The 17703-nt window shown below is 42.2% G+C and overlaps 1 protein-coding gene across 3 annotated transcripts in view; it reads left to right on the forward strand.

The window, feature by feature from the left end:
* The window catches only part of C1H19orf44 (chromosome 1 C19orf44 homolog), a 47497-nt gene that overhangs the window by 12329 nt on the left and 17465 nt on the right, over positions 1–17703 (forward strand). For all 3 annotated transcript variants that reach the window (XM_083180670.1, XM_083180666.1, XM_083180675.1), the window contains exons 3-6: positions 4063–4376; positions 4517–4805; positions 10761–11112; positions 14026–14096. In XM_083180670.1, the coding sequence (XP_083036796.1) occupies positions 4063–4376; positions 4517–4805; positions 10761–11112; positions 14026–14096 (1026 nt within the window). The remainder of the gene's footprint in view (positions 1–4062; positions 4377–4516; positions 4806–10760; positions 11113–14025; positions 14097–17703) is intronic.

Genomic DNA, 17703 nt, shown 5'->3' on the forward strand with positions numbered 1-17703 from the left:
CTGCGTCTCTAGACGCAGTGACAGTTTTAAGCCATGACGTATATATACGTCAACGGTCGGGAAGTACTTCCCGGCCATGACGTATATATACGTCAAATGTCGTGAAGGGGTTAAAGTATACTTATTATTGTTAGATAATTGTATCACGTGTTATCCTGTATTTTCTTCTTTCTGTAATCCCCTTTTGTCCGCTAGGGACTAAATACACTATTTTGGAGAATCTATCTCCTCACTTGTTATATCGTGGTCTCGTCTATTATTCGCATCTAGCGATAACGTATATTACAGACATTGTCCATAAAAGGTATTCACAGATTAGAGACTAAGTACTGCGAAGGGATTCCCATTACTGTTATTGATTCAGCGTGTACTATACACGGAAAAGGTACGCTACGCTGCGCTACGTTTTGTTTGCACGTAGCTAGGAATAAAGGGTACGCAATTTACGGAATAAGTACGTAAACTGCGCATTTCACTTATTGTTCTTTGGTTATATAAATATCAGCTTTAATACTATATATATTTCAGTCCCGAACTGACAACAGGGGATTACAGAGATATTGAAACGGATAACAAGGTATACAGACTGCTACACAATACAAAACAGGTTCTAAACTAACAAGGGAAAAACAACAGATATAAAATTACAATCAGCCACAGTACAGTAGTCACAAACAGGAATGCAAATGTTATCGTCTCATCAATAGCGCTGGCGCAACCCGGTCCGAGCTCACTATATTCTGTCCAGTATACAGTCCAGGAAGAAGTACACACAGATGTGAAATATGTTTAAGAAAGATCGTGTTTTACTATTTAAGCTATGTGTTGTGAATTAAAACCATTTATCTATATTTTATTAGCATGTAAGTGTGGGATATGAATTTATGTGTAGTAGTATGGCTGCGCACGGGGTTCACATTATTAGGTCACCTGGTTCCTGTACTCCATTTACTTAACTCTGCGAACCAAGATGGCGGCCATACCATTCTATTGTGGTGTACATGCAACTCGACTTTGACTATATATATATATATATATATATAGAAGGCAGGGGGGGAAACAGCAGCACTCCAGGTGTCTTGTCAAAAAAACACGATCAGGCCATCCAATATGGACAACGTTTCATTGCTTTTATTTCAGCAATTTCGTCAGGTCATGGGATGCCATGACCTGACGAAATTGCTGAAATAAAAGCAATGAAACGTTGTCCATATTGGATGGCCTGATCGTGTTTTTTTGACAAGACGCCTGGAGTGCTGCTGTTCCCCCCCCCTGCCTTCTATTTATTTATTGGAGCGGGCACCCGGCGCAGACAAGCTAAATACAGGGAGAGCCGGATCAACCCCATTAAACTCTATATATATATATGCAGGGGAATCCATTTTTGGAGTGCCATATTAGGAAATTAGGCCAAACAATATTATCTTGCAGCTATGGTGCTCATACATGGAGCGTTTTGGGCTTCGAAAGCGATGCACGCTCCCACACAGATCACATCGTAAAGTCCAAAAAGTATGTGCTGCCCATAATTTTTTTAACTAGATCACATTGTATTCTACACCCGGGTTACATCTTATATGGTAGAAAGGCTGTCATTATATCATCCCTGCCCTGCTGTGATTTTTAAAGAATAAAAAGGAATTTGTATTTGTCGTGACTATTGGAGTCATATTTGGAGGAAAAAAAGATACCTTTATAAGAGTTCACACACCCTGTCTTGTGTAAGCATACATGTGAGCATAGTCCCTATACACACGAGTGGGGTGACCCTATAAACCGCTTTGGACCACTTTGGAAATCTTGGGAACACGCTCTCTGTTCTTCTAGATCCCACTGGGAAAGGAAAAGAAGTAACCAGTGTTTATATATCGCTAATTCACGGTGCACATCGTATTTGGGCAGCTTAATCCTCCAATCAATTACACTATGTAGACAAAAGTGACTTTACACTGACAGAAAATTGATCAACAAGATTATATTGACATCAGTTCTTTGTAGGTCCACCACGTTCAGGACTACAACAGACAAGAGAAGTCTCACGTGCGCTAAAAAGTCCATATGTATGTAATCCTTGAAAGGATTACATTTCTTTTCTTTCTTCTTTCCCGTTTCACACAGTTCCGTATATATGGAGAAACAGAAAAAATATATACCAATTAGCGATATATAAACACTGGTTACTTCTTTTCCTTTCCCAGTGGGATCTAGAAGAACAGAGAGCGTGTTCCCAAGATTTCCAAAGTGATCCAAAGCGGTTTATAGGGTCACCCCACTCGTGTGTATAGGGACTATGCTCACATGTATGCTTACACAAGACAGGGTGTGTGAACTCTTATAAAGGTATCTTTTTTTCCTCCAAATATGACTCCAATAGTCACAACAAATACAAATTCCTTTTTATTCTTTAAAAATCACAGCAGGGCAGGGATGATATAATGACAGCCTTTCTACCTATAAGATGTAACCCGGGTGTAGAATATGGTACCAGATACTGCCAAATACTGCTCCACAAACTCTGCTGCTCACATGAATTTGACCAGACACTAAGTTTTCTACGCGTTTCAGCACGCTGCGGTGCCTTTTTCAAGATAAAGTGTCTGTAAACAACGAGTTCAAACAAATGAGGGACGGATAAAAAAGTTTTCCATATAAAAATATTTGTATATAAAAACTATACTCCATATAAAAATTAATAAAAATACTGTGCAATAAAGTGCAAGTGCATATAAAGGCTCACCAGACGTTTTAGGTCAGGAAATATGTGGGTATCCAAAGAGGTCCTGTGGAGACACTCCAAAACGTGTCCTCAGATCCACATAAACGCTGGTATACACAGCCTGGAATATAAGCCCAGGAAACCGGAAGTCTGCATACGTCACATCCGCTCAAGGGACAGACGCGTCCCCGCTGTATAAGACGTTCGGCAACTATGCCCTGCGTCTATAGGTCCGCCTGTAGGTGTTGGGATACAGCGCAGCACTGTTGCTGAAGCGCTGTCCCTCTCTATTCAATATGTGCAAAAACGATGTTGCGGGCGCCATTTTGGAAATGGGCGCATATAAGGGCAAATGACTAAAGAGGTTTTAAACAGAAAAAATGACGGACGCCATGTTGGTTATGGGCACATGTGAGGGCAAGAGGCTGAAAATAGGTGTAAAAATATATTTGGCAGATCAGAATACCAAAAAGACCAACCCCATTACACCTTATTTACATATATGCACTAATAACAATAACAGAACAAAGTAAAAACAATAATTAAAAAACAAAACAGTATATAATCATAAAATTCACCACGTTCAGTGATTACTGCAAACACCCTCCTTGGCAAACTGTCCATAACTTCCTGGACAAAAGTTTTGAGACTGACACATGTATTGGTTTTCTGCCTTTTTTTTTTTTTTAAGTCCTTTTTGCCCCAGTGAAGCTTACAATCTATATTCCCAAACACATATACACGCACACACATTCATTCTTGGGTTCATTTTTTTTTTAGGAGCCAATTAACCTAGCAGTATATTTTTTGGAGTGTGGAAGGAAACCGGAGTACCCGGAGGAAATCCACGCAAGCACTGGGAAAACTTACAAACTGCGCATAGTTAGGGCCATCTTGTGAATTGAACCCGTGACCTCAGTGCTGTGAAGCAGTAATGCGAACCATTACACCATCCGTACGCCCAGCTGAGTACAGTAATTCTCCCTCCCTAGTGTTCCCTTTTAATCCATTTTCTAAAAAAAAATTTATGGGCCTGTAAAATGAAAAGTTGCATTTCTAATATATCCTTTTTCCATGTATAAAATACTGTCAAAAAAGATTTGCTTGCATCTCGAGTCGGTATTCATGGAGAGTCCAAATACACAGGTTTTTCTCCAGGAAGAAGTAGAAATTGTGGTCTCTGATTAGGAAGATCATCAGATCTGCTTTGGCTCACATGATCTAGTTTGTGCAGTCCACCAGACCCTGAATAGGACATGTATTCTTATGGGGCAGCATTTTCCTTCTTCTTTAATTGTACTTGGATAACAGTGGTAATGCACATTCATAATCTTTATTTATTTTAGGAATATATGCGTACCCTTAACAAGAAGACTAGTGCCTTGAGGCACTATGAGCCATCCTTTACTGACCTCAGCGACCTGTCTGTTGAAGAACATGAGAGTGAGAAGTACAAAGCTACTTCTGGTCCTCCGCAGACAACAGAAACAAAGAGTCGCTTCCTGAAGAAGAAGACTCCATCCGGTGAAATTCTAAAGGGTAGGGCTGCCAGTGCCAATGAAAAGACAAAACCTGCACATCTGCAGCCTGTCCAATCAAAGATGCCAACCAGTGCAGCTCTGAAGAGACTGGCAGAGATTGAGAACAGACATCGGTTAAGGTGAACTTGGGATTGCTTTGCTTATAGCCTTTCTTTATCTTTAAATCAGTTAGTTTGAAATTGATTGATTGTAAATATTTGTTTATATCTGTATCTAAATTGGTTTACATGGTGTCCTGTCATTTATTTGTCTTTTGCAGAAAATTGGAAATGGACATCTCTGAGAATGATTCTGACCTGAAGACATCTGAAGAAAGACCTTTTTCCAATAGGTCAAGTAGTGACTTTAGTGTGAGAGAAAACAGATTCATAAAGAAAAAAGTTTACATAAAGGAGCCAGTGCCCAGGGAGCAGGACGCACGGCATCATGTTCGGAGCAAATCCGCAAGTAAGAGAGGAGCTATGGAGAGTGAAGTAGAAGAAATGCGTCATCTTGTTGGCAGCTCATTGGAGTTGTCAGAAAATGGTGAAAGGTGGTGGAAAAAGCCGGTGAGTTTGACTTTTACATTATGAGATCTTTGCTGCATTGATGCAACCAATAGAAATCTTTATAAATATTCCTGCGTTTTTATAAAATCATTTGTCTCTTTCCATTGTGGACACTGGAATAAACAGAGTGTAATATATTTTAGCTAGCTCCTCAGTCTCTTCCAATGAAGTCTGGTAAAGACTTCTACCAGGCAGCTGCTGTTTTTACTATTTATTACTTTTATTTGATTCAGCATAAACAGCTATGTGATGTCAGCAGCGGGCACTGTGGAGGTACCTGCTCCCAACCCCCAGGCCACCAGCACCATTAGGCTGATAGAACTGGGATATGGTTGCTGCTAGATCTACAGTAAAAAGACATTCGATAGGTCGACATGACAATTGTTGGTACACAAATAGTTTACAGGTTTTTTTTTATTTATTTTTTTTATTTGATTTTCCACTTTTTACGATTGGGAACAGTAAGCTTTTGCTTTTGCCAAGCCTTGCCTGAAGTGTGGTTAGCGAAGTAAGTCCCCAAGGTGTACAAGTTTCTGCTAATTTGTAAACTGATGTAAGTTTCCTGTTGGATTTTCTCATGACCTTCCAGCTTCCCATCATCTGCAGAGATGGTCTATATATAGTGCATTAACCTAAATGATCAGGGTGGTATTGAGTTCCAATGGGAGTCTCAGTCTAGACAGACATTTTGGGGTGAGGAGCCAACAATATAGACAGCGGCCATCTTTTGCTCCTCTCTATTGAGCGGTAATATCACTAAGCAAGCAATCACCACCTCCCTGGCAGGCTTCCCACAAAAATAGCACTGCAGCTTCTTAATGAGCGGAGTCTGCTTTGCAGTGATTGCAAAGAATGTGCTATAGCTAATTTTTACATGCTATAGGCCTGGGGTAGCCAACCCTAGTCCTCGAGAGCTACCAACTGTGACCGGACGCCTGCCCTTAGCTCTGGCTACGCCCTTCGGGTCCACAGATAGCGGTTCCTGGTGTCACGGGACCTGGCCAATAGGGGATTCCCTGTTACCGTCAGTAACCGCCTGTTACTGACTCCACCCACTACGCAGTGGGCGGGGTTATCGCTGCCACCACCAGACTCCTCCTACGTGGCGTCTGGAACCACGGATACCTCCTCAGGCCCAACCGCGGGCACCTGAGTACTACCTGCGTCGACACGCTGCTGGTGTCGACTGGTCCCCCACTGGTCACAGACCAGACCTCTGCTTTGGTAGCTGGCAGAGCGGAGACTCGGAGACGCTGGATGCTATGCCCAGAACAGCCGGAGAACGGAATTATTGCAATTAATTCTGTTGGTCGCAGATGAAGCAGACTTCTTGGGCAAAAGATGGTTTATTGCCAATGGATCTGAAAATATCCCTTCTCCTTGCAGAGGTACAGCATACAAGTGATGTTACAGCATTCAGATACAGGCAGAAGTACAACAACTTGGGCTCACAGGCCCTGCTTATAAGGACAGAAAATACACTGACATTGTCAGATCCTCCCCCATACATTTACAATTTGCATCTCAATCTGACATGTTACTTCTAGTGCATAACGATCCAAGATTACATACTACAAAGGATGAGTCCAATTTCCTAAGGATACATAACTTCCAGGAACAGGGGAGATATTTATCTCCTGGACATGTTTACATAAAGAAACACAAATGTCTGCATTACCAACACCTGGCACACAGGATGGCCTGGGTTCAGTGACCCATCACAGACACAGAGCCTACTCCCTGCTGTGTTTTGGACACTCACAGACCTTCTGACAAGAGGGGCAGATTAGCATTTCATTTCCTCATCACCAAGATTTGCTAAATTCCTTCCCCCAGAAATGTACAAAGTGCATTGTAAGTCCAGAATGCATTCCTCAATATTCAATACAATATACACAATATATGATGCAGTCTTAGCTCAGTGCCAAACATATATTTCATAAGTACATATAATCTGTGCCTGGTGCCCAGCAGCAGGCTACAACTTACATCAGCACTGCAGAAGGGGTCCTGTCCCAGCTCAGTGCTACTCATACAGTCTAAAACATGTCAAGTGCCCTTGTTCTGAATAACGGCAAAGCACGGAGAGAGTTAACCCCTTCAGTGCTGTAGCTGCCATTAACCCCGTGTGCCGGGCTCTCCGGCCACACCAACAGTGCATGTTTTGCAGGTCTCCTCACAGAATCACAAGTGAGCTAATTAGCTCCATCTATGTATCTTTTAAAATGTGTCAGTGATTAATGAGTGCAGCTGTGCAGCAGCTAGGTTGTCTGGAAAATGTGAACTGTTGGTAGCTCTCGAGGGCTAGGGTTGGCAACCACTGCTATAGGCTGTGAGGGACCCCATTTCGAAACTTCAGAGGGTCCCATCTGCAGTAAGGTATCCGTGGGCTCGCTGCGCTCGCCACGCTTCGGGCTCGGTGGCTCGCTACGCTCGCCACACTTTCTATTCTCAACTCCACGCCGACGTGGATAGTGGGGGTATGAAAAGGTCGTAGGACGCGAACCGCCGCCCCTCGCGGGCTCGCTGTGCTCGCCACGCTTCGGGTTGGCTTTGATAGTGGGGGTGGTACAGTGTGAAAAATGACATTTGGGGTGCATTTTACATGATTTCAAGTCCTGTCCATAATTTCAGTGAAAAATGACATTGCATCGCATGAGATTGCATGCGATGCGATCACATTCGATTTTTACCAAAAATGCATAAAACCATGGCATCGCATCGCATGCCACTACATATGGCATGCGATGGGAGCCGTGAAAGTACACAAGTACCAAATATAATATAAAAATAGGGTAATAGGTACCAACGGGCCCTTGGTACTTATGGTTCCTTGGTGGTGTTTGTGGGACTTCAGGGAGTCCCCAGCTAATAACAGTGGATTACTGCTTTGGCCACTGGACCTCCTCAGGTATGTGTTGTTTCTTTGAAATACAGGGTACCAGTACTCATATAGGAATGAAGCACTGTGTGTGTGGCCCTGACAACGGCAATGTGCATTGCTATTGCCGGACTAGAGATTTCAAGCATGCTTGAAATCTCTAGTCATTGCCAGTGTTCTCTCCCAGAGAACATAGGTATGACAGATTGCTCAGCAAACATCACTGGTACAGCACTGTGTGCTGTGAAACTAGATTGCTCCTCATGGAGGCTCAACTTACCCCGTGTACAGGGCATAGGTGCCTTGGCTGCAGATAGCGTTGGTATACTGGATGCAGGCATCCTGACCACATCCCATTAGCAGTTGTAAGGATACATAGCATTGTGTTTTTTCCCTACAGCAGATGTTCCCAATTGCGGTCCCCAAGGCACCCTAACGATCCATTTTTGAGTATATCCATGCTTGGCCACCGGTGACTTAAATAGTACCTTTAAATTATTTAGCCATCTGTTCTGACTCCTGTATAATACTCGACTTTTAGTTTGTTCGTGTTTGGGAACATCTAACCTAAGGAAAACTTTTAAGTTGCGAATTCTAGACCCAGATGTATAGACGAGATTTGACTGTTATCTATGGGTCTATTATCTGGTCGTTTTTCTAATCCATTCTGTTTGGGAAATCCTTAAGGTTCCTGATGGAGCACTTCAGGTCTACAGCTTAGTGTATGGGTTCAGAAATATGCAACTGCTTTTACAAAATTGGGAATGGACCATAATATTAATAAGAATTGACACCTGGCTCTTCTAGAGTTTGCCTAGCAAGGCTACAATGCTGAGTAAGTCCACAATAGGCAGGGCAGTTCCTGCTACTTGTCTCTGTTTATTGAGTTGATGATTATCCTTTGCTGAAATGATCAACTGAAGGAGGTATTTGCAGCTTTTCTGCATTCTTCGTTCAGAGTGTCTTTGTAAAATGTTAGTGTGTGAACACCCTAAGAATGGTAGATAGGAAATCGGTCAAGTTTCAGTTCTATTTGACTGCACATGCAGTTGTTGAGAGGAAGGTCATTTGGCTGAAGTCGGACACTGGACCTTATTCTAGCTCACATGCAATGTGCAGGTGGTTTTAACACCCCTTGCACAGTCGCTAAACTATTTCCTGTTTTTTTTTTTTTTTTTACAAAGTGGTCTGAAAGTGGGATAAGTCTCCTCTCCTTTAGCATTTCAGATCTGTCCCCTCTGAAGTGAAGAACTTGCTTTGGTGTTTGAGGTATTTATTTCCCTCTAGCTCTGTGCGCACTCTAAAGGCTCCATACACTGGTTTTATTTGGATTTATTTCACCCAATTTTGATTGATCAGGCCTAGAAATCGGATAAAATCATCCCTAATCAGATGTGCTTGACATCCTATTGGATCCGATGCTCGGTTCCGTGCACACCAGACCGGAGTCGGAGGTCAGACCTGCTGCACATCGGACCTTTGACTCTGACCCCCTCTTGGCAGCAGGGAAGGGGGTTGCATGTGATGCATTGCATGTCAAATGAGCGCAATGCAATCTATCTCAAGGGGTATCAGATGGCCATACACTGCTGCAAGAAGTTGCATGGGAAGTCATCCCATTTCGGCACTTGGATTTGTTGGACTTAAAATTTCTAACCTGGAAGTTTGATCTTCTCCATGGCAGGAGAGTGGGATGGTTCCATCCTGGTAGGTCTCAATTTTCTTATTTCTCTGGAATATTTTTTTTTTTCTTACAACCTGTCTTACTTTCTGCTTGCTGTGGTTCCCAGTTCTAGTAATCTTGAATTTCCAGATGATGGCTCTTGGTCATCCTTTTCTTGTTAACCAAAGAATTTGTCCCGCTTCCTCACTGCACTAACCGATAGATTGATTTGGTGATTTGTTAGCTGTGCATTGGGTGGGATGCTTTATTTCTGAATAGGCAGTGTCCTACTTTTCCAGCTTGGCAGGGCCAACACGGGGTAACATTTGCCATAGTGCCACTTTGACCCACCTTAAAGGTCAGCTATGGAAGCATATTCCAGGATTCCCCATGGATAAATGAGAAAATTGGATTTTTGTACAGTCTGTCAATGTTATGTATGCCCTTTTATTATCTCTTGCTATTGTTTTCTTCTTTCTTAGATTTTTTTTTGTTCTGTTCTAATTTTTCCAACTCTTCACCAAATATATAGTGTTTTCCCAGTTATGATGGATCTATACTAATTTGACTTTATTTTCATCAATTTCACTTTTGTGTAAAAAGATGGTTATTATTCAGGGTATATACACTAATTCTCTATCCTGCAGCACCTTCGTAGTAAGAAGTCCTGAAATCAGTCACGTAAAGTAGAACACCAATGGCGTAAATCTCGTAATATGACTGACTTCCTCACATATAAGACTAGCTACCACTCCCTCTCCGTCTCTGTTCTGCACGGATCGCTAGCTCCCATTCACTATTACAGGACTTTCATCGGGCTGCTCCTATCCTATGGAATGCCCTTCCACGCACAATAAGACTCTCCACTAGCCTCCAAACTTTCAAGTGTTCCCTGAAAACTCACCTCTTCAGGCAAGCCTATCCTATTTAAGAACCACAAGCATAACCCTCTGAGGCACTTATATATTATATAGCTTTTCTTCTGGACTTGCAACTTGGTGGGACTGCTATGCTATTACTGGTGCCTGTCCTTGTGTTTCCCTCCTATGTCCCTAAAGATTGTAAGCTTGCAGCAGGGTTCTCCTACCTCTAAGTCTGTCTGTTTTTTTTTATCACTGTTTACTACTGTAAAGCGCAACGGAATCTGCTGCACTATATAAGAAGCTGTAAATAAATAATACATAATTGTTTTAATGTGTTTAAACAAGATAGTGGTACACTTTTAAACTATTTTATAATTATTGTATGTTTTGCTTTGTGTACACTTATGCTTATTTTATACCTATATAATTAGTAATGTAACAGATTTTTTTAGTGAATTTATATTTTATCTAGGTATTTTAAATTGCTTTTGTTGGCATAATTTTAATAATTGAATTAGTGAATCAAGTTATTTTTTTATTCACTCTAGGAACCACCCAGGACGCCATCACCTCCAAGCAAATCAACTCCTCGCAGAAAACTGCGTCATAGCCCCTCAGCTCTAGGTTTCTTCTCTCCCCGTCGACCCCCTTCCCGCTTACCTTCCAGAACTCCCTCCCCTCCTAGTCATGGAACTCCTAGATTCCACAGGAGAACACTCTCTTTAACTCGATTTGGTTCTCGGTCTCCTTCTCCATCTGTAAGAAGCTCGCTGAGCAGCCCTTCTCCCAGGTTGAGACTGGGGAGACGCAGTCGAACATCTATGTCCCAAAGGAGTGATCTCAAATCTCTGGATGAGCTGTTTTCCAGAGCAGAAGATCTGAGCAGTGCAAGTTCCAATGGTAATGTTCCACATTTAGAAAAATACATTGTAACATATATTATGGCTACAATTTGATATAAACATTTCATATATTGAAAGTTAAGGTAATTTTGAATGTTTGATCTTGGAATCTAACACAAAACTGTCAGGACTGACCCTAACCAATATGATGCCCTAGGCAAGGTGTTAGCTGATTCTCCCGAGCACCACCACTAGTTCTGCCTTTGACCCATGACTCAGAAGGCAGGAACATCCTTCTTCCCTCACCCATAGCAATCCTAACATATTGTGAACTGCAAGTGCTTGAAAAAAGTATGTTACCTTTTATTCAATAAATGAACCAAAACACGTTGCATTGATTTACAGGATAATTTAAGAGAGGACGGAGCCCATGTGCAGGCTACCTGCTTTCCCCCTCTTTTTTGCCAGTGATAGGACAGTAGACTATGGATTTGTGCCAGAGCTGATGCATGTGTGCAGAACTCCAGCAACATGGCACCTTGTTCCCACTGCTTGTGCGTAAATCACAGGGAAAATGGCCTCCCTGTGATTTGTTTTGCTGCCCTGCAGACAGGACTACTGAGCTGGCAGAGAGGAAAGTAAAACTTTAAATGGGTGCACCACACGCACCCTGTACTCATTACAGAGACACCATTGTTAATATACGGTAATTTGTAAATTACACTTAAAGTCAAAACTAGCATTAAGTTGTTTTTTTTATTACTAATTTTGGGACTTGGTTGCGGTAGGAAAAAATAATTATGTTAAGAAAGGGTAGAATTTAGTGAAGGGAGAGTATGAGCCTGAGAGGAATGTGGCGGGAGCCCATGGATGCATTGTCTAGATGATGCGTATAAGTATGCGAACACCTTTATGCAGTATTTGGACATAATTTGAGGATATTACAGCTAGAAGTATTTTAAATTACTACAGCAAATTTGAAAGGATATTCATTTTTATGTCTGACAAATATCTGCTCCATGAGTGTTAGAATTTTATTCCATTTAGCTAGCCCATACATAATGGTGGCGGGTAAGTGTGTCCCTTTTTAGTTCAGCATAGCATTTGTTAACAGTGCTTCCCAATATTTTAGCTAGGAATCCTGCCTATTGTACTTTTTTTGAAGAAGAGAATTGGCTTTGGGTTATATTTGGGCGGGTTGTGTACAAACTGAAATCTGAATTGCAGTGTAAAAATAATGCAGCCAGTATTTACCCTGCACGGAAACAAAATAACTCACCCAAATCTAACTCTCTCTATACATGTTACATCAGCCTTATCTGCAGTGCACATGGTTTTGCCCATTTTGAGAACAAATTTGTCCTTGGAGAGTAGGTGTCCTCTACCACATCTCAGCCTCTTCCTATTTAAATGAACAAAGAGGTAACCATAGTGCTTTAAGTCACTAGTACATGAGGTCACTATGTCAAGCCACTAGTACATGAGGAGGGGGCAGGGCCAGTATTCTTCTTCTTGCAAGTATTCAAAAACATAGAGGTTATAGTGTTGTATAGGAGGCATGGTCCATAGATTGTGGATAAAGGATTGCTGTAATAGTTATATGGTTCACTCTCTGTCATTTACAGATTGCTGTCTTCCACAACTTCTTATGCTTGCACCCCTGAGTCAGTAGCTATCTCACCCACCATCAAGTGATTATGATGTATTGACATTGGAGGATGTGTTATCCTCTTTTGAAGCTTTGAGAAGTTATAGGAACATACAAAGTGCCATATTAATTTTGGACTTTCTACTTATGATGCCATTTTTTAATGTTATTTTTTACTGTTGTAAACGTTGGTGCTGCTGAGAAATTCTTTGGGGTGGGTCTGATTACCCTGCATTATACAAGCCTCCACACCCAGGCTTCCAAAGATCGGCAAGGGACTTTCCTTATACTCCAGATTGGCAAACTTAGTATTTGAATAAAGGATACAGCAACAACAACAGTGCTATCCTATTCCAGAGATGGGTTATACATCAGTATCCCAATTACAGGCTATAGAGCATGTGAAAGGTGATATAAGCTCACATCTGGTGGCATTGCCTGCTGCAAAAGTTCTGTGGAAACTGTTTAATCTTATGGTATGGATGTTCATCCTTCCAAAATTTCTACCTAAATTCTAGAATTTACTATTCTCTAATGACCCAGCCAGTGCAAGTGTATGGAGCTTGTCATTGGCTTTCAACAGAAGAAAAACAATCACGTTGCTGTGCTGGATAGTTCCCTAACGGAGTTGTTTTGGTATCCATGTTTAAGATAAGTTTGTTCTCATGATGACTCATCTGCCTATCTGCAGCAGGCACAGAATGCTCAGCACTAGACCCCATCTCAAGTACTATTTAGCAAGGACATTTACATCAGGAAGGGCAGAATGCCAGCTGAACATATATACATACTCAGTCGGGTTAAAGTACTAATAACTAATGTCTCATGTCGGAAAAGAAATGAACTCCTCATTGCTGCCATTGCAACTCCTCTTTTTGTTGTTTATTTGTACTAGCACTTCGCAATAGGAGAACTCAGATTGAGGGAGCAATTAAATTAGAGGTGAGGTACAGTAGGTAGCTCTAATTGACTTATTTCCCTGTGTACCAATATTGCAAGACAGTGTAAAGTGTTGAAGTGGGGATGTGGTGCTGTGTTTCCCCAATGTCTGTTCTAATGGCATTACAAGATCACCTGGAATTGAATTGTCCCCATAATGTCTCAGTATATAATAATATTATTATTATTATTATTAATATTATTATTACTGCTGCTACTACTACTACTAGCAGTTATTTGCATGTTCTGGATTTTACAATTTAACACTTGCATTCCAGATATTTTTTGGTACATGTACACAAAATGTACTGTTATTTGGCTATACCAACCTTGCTGTGTATTTATTAATTTCTGATGTTTCTCATTGTATTATTTTCCCTATAGACTTTAAGCTGAATATCTTAAGTTTGGATGAATTGGCACTTCCAGCAGATAGCGAAGTTCTGGGAGAAAAGGTGGGAGCTTATATTTTTTGTGCACAAATGCCCGCCAAATTGCTTATTTTGTGTTAAGTAATTGAACAGGTGATGTTTCTAGTGCACATTCTAGAATCCTGCACCTTTCAAAACATGAGCAGTTCCTCTTTCTCTTTCATCTATACCGGTGACACAGCTCAACCATGGGATGTAGGAGGGACTGAAAGAGCCAGGCACCTATGCTAAAGCTTTGAGAGGCAAGCTGCTCCCTCCTGCATCCCAGACTCCTCAGTTCGTGTTAGGTGCCCACCGGAGTGGGTGCTATACTGAAGGGCTGCTGCTGCAGCCAGAAGAAGAGTAGCTAGGGTGTTTATTTTTTTATTAATTTTACATATTCGTTAGGCAGGAACAGTGTGAGGCTTCCTTGAGAAGTTCCTCACACTGACAGCGCAGCAGTGGCTGACAGAAGCGCTTCCTGTCCGTTCCCTGTGTGCAGTGAGACATTGGCCCTTATTCAGATCTGATCGCAGTACAAATTTGTTCTCAAAATGGCCAAAACCATGTGCACTGCAGGTGGGGCAGATTTATCATGTATAGAGAGATTTCAATTTATGTGAGTTATTTTGTTTCTGTGCAGGGTAAATACTGGCTGCATTATTTTTACACTGCAATTTAGATTTCAGTTTCAACACACCCCACGCAAATATATTTCTCTCTGCACATGTTACATCTTCCCTACATGGTTTGTCCCATTTTTTAGAACAAATTTGTACTGCAATCAGATCTGAATAAGGGCCACTGTCTGGTCTCACTGCACAGCGCTCAGACCTCCTTAAAAGGAGGTTTCCTAGACCGTGAGGGACCCTGGAGCCGGCTACCTGCATAGGATGAGATCATGGGTACCGGGTACCCCGCGATGGTGGCCGCCATTTTGGGCTTGGGTTTGCAGGTTAAACTCTGCGCAGATCACAGCCTGGAACAGGAGCTCAGAGACTGGGTGATTCCAAGTGATCCCCAGCCAAGGGGAGGCACTAGAAACAGAGTAAGCAACTACAGCAGCAGCTCACAGGGGGAAAAAAGGCACTAAAAGCCTCAGATCCTGCTGTAGTAGAGACTTTGGTCTCTTCCTGCACTCTGCCTTGGCACCCTTTCATCCCTTACTGTGTGGAGCTGGAAGGAGTTTTCTACTGCAGACCAGCTTTCCTCTGAGGCAACGCTACCCCTAGCGGACATTCAAGACGCATATTTACACATTCCTATATGTGCAGAACATCGTCTTTACTGCGTTTCGCAATAGGGGACTTACATCTACAATTTCATGCTCCTCCCTTCCGGCTGGCTACAGCTCCGAGGGTGTTTTACAAAAATTATGGTCATTGCAGCTGCTCTCAGACTCAGGGGTATAGTAGTCATCCCATATTTGGACAACCTTTTGTTCAAAGCAGAGTCTGCAGAGAAACTGCAACAAAATCTTTCAGAGGCCATTCCGTATTCGCAGAGCCACGGGTGGATTTTTTTAGGTACAGTAATAATTAGAGACAGGATTATATGCAACATAAAAAGCTCGAAATATGCATGCAAATATGCATGAAAAATACTTAAAATATGCATGAAAAGCGTCAAAATATGCTAAATAAAAAATACAAAATAAAGTGAAATTTTATAGTTTTTTATTTAAATCAGCATACTAATTGTATGCTGATTTAAATGAAAAACTATAAAATTTCACTTTATTTTGTATTTTTTATTTAGCATATTTTGACGCTTTTCATGCATATTTTAAGTATTTTTCATGCATATTTGCATGCATATTTCGAGCTTTTTATGTTGCATATAATCCTGTCTCTAATTATTACTGTAAGTAGTAAATGACCCCCAGCAGTATACCCCACATAATGCCCCCAGCAGTATAACCCACATAATGCCCCCAGCAGTATAACACACATAATGCCCCCAGCAGTATAACACACATAATGCCCCCAGCAGTAACACACATAATGCCCCCAGCAGTATAACACAGATAATGCCCCCAGCAGTATAACACAGATAATGCCCCCAGCAGTATAACACAGATAATGCCCCCAGCAGTATAGCACAGATAATGCCCCCAGCAGTATAACACAGATAATGCCCCCAGCAGTATAACACAGATAATGCCCCCAGCAGTATAACACAGATAATGCCCCCAGCAGTATAACACAGATAATGCCCCCAGCAGTATAACACAGATAATGCCCCCAGCAGTATAGCACAGATAATGCCCCCAGCAGTATAACACACATAATGCCCCCATCAGTATAACACACATAATGCCCCCAGCAGTATAACACAGATAATGCCCCCAGCAGTATAACACAGATAATGCCCCCAGCAGTATAACACAGATAATGCCCCCAGCAGTATAACACAGATAATGCCCCCAGCAGTATAACACAGATAATGCCCCCAGCAGTATAACACACATAATGCCCCCAGCAGTATAACACACATAATGCCCCCAGCAGTATAACACACATAATGCCCCCAGCAGTATAACACACATAATGCCCCCAGCAGTATAACACACATAATGCCCCCAGCAGTATAACACACATAATGCCCCCAGCAGTATAACACACATAATGCCCCCAGCAGTATAACACACATAATGCCCCCAGCAGTATAACACACATAATGCCCCCAGCAGTATAACACACATAATGCCCCCAGCAGTATAACACACATAATGCCCCCAGCAGTATAGCACAGATAATGCCCCCAGCAGTATAACACAGATAATGCCCCCAGCAGTATAACACACATAATGCCGCCCCCAGCAGTATAACACACATAATGCCGCACCCAGCAGTATAACACACATAATGCCGCACCCAGCAGTATAACACACATAATGCCGCCCCCAGCAGTATAACACACATAATGCCGCCCCCAGCAGTATAACACACATAATGCCGCCCCCAGCAGTATAACACACATAATGCCGCCCCCAGCAGTATAACACACATAATGCCGCCCCCAGCAGTATAACACACATAATGCCGCCCCCAGCAGTATAACACACATAATGCCGCCCCCAGCAGTATAACACACATAATGCCGCCCCCAGCAGTATAACACACATAATGCCGCCCCCAGCAGTATAACACACATAATGCCGCCCCCAGCAGTATAACACACATAATGCCGCCCCCAGCAGTATAACACACATAATGCCGCCCCCAGCAGTATAACACACATAATGCCGCCCCCAGCAGTATAACACACATAATGCCGCCCCCAGCAGTATAACACACATAATGCCCCCAGCAGTATAACACACATAATGCCCCCAGCAGTATAACACACATAATGCCCCCAGCAGTATAACACACATAATGCCCCCAGCAGTATAACACACATAATGCCCCCAGCAGTATAACACACATAATGCCCCCAGCAGTATAACACACATAATGCCCCCAGCAGTATAACACACATAATGCCCCCAGCAGTATAACACACATAATGCCCCCAGCAGTATAACACACATAATGCCCCCAGCAGTATAACACACATAATGCCCCCAGCAGTATAACACACATAATGCCCCCAGCAGTAACACACAGATAATGCCCCCAGCAGTATAACACAGATAATGCCCCCAGCA

This window comes from Crinia signifera, chromosome 1 (assembly GCF_055691185.1).
Source record: "Crinia signifera chromosome 1, ASM5569118v1, whole genome shotgun sequence".
NCBI lineage: Eukaryota > Metazoa > Chordata > Amphibia > Anura > Myobatrachidae > Crinia > Crinia signifera.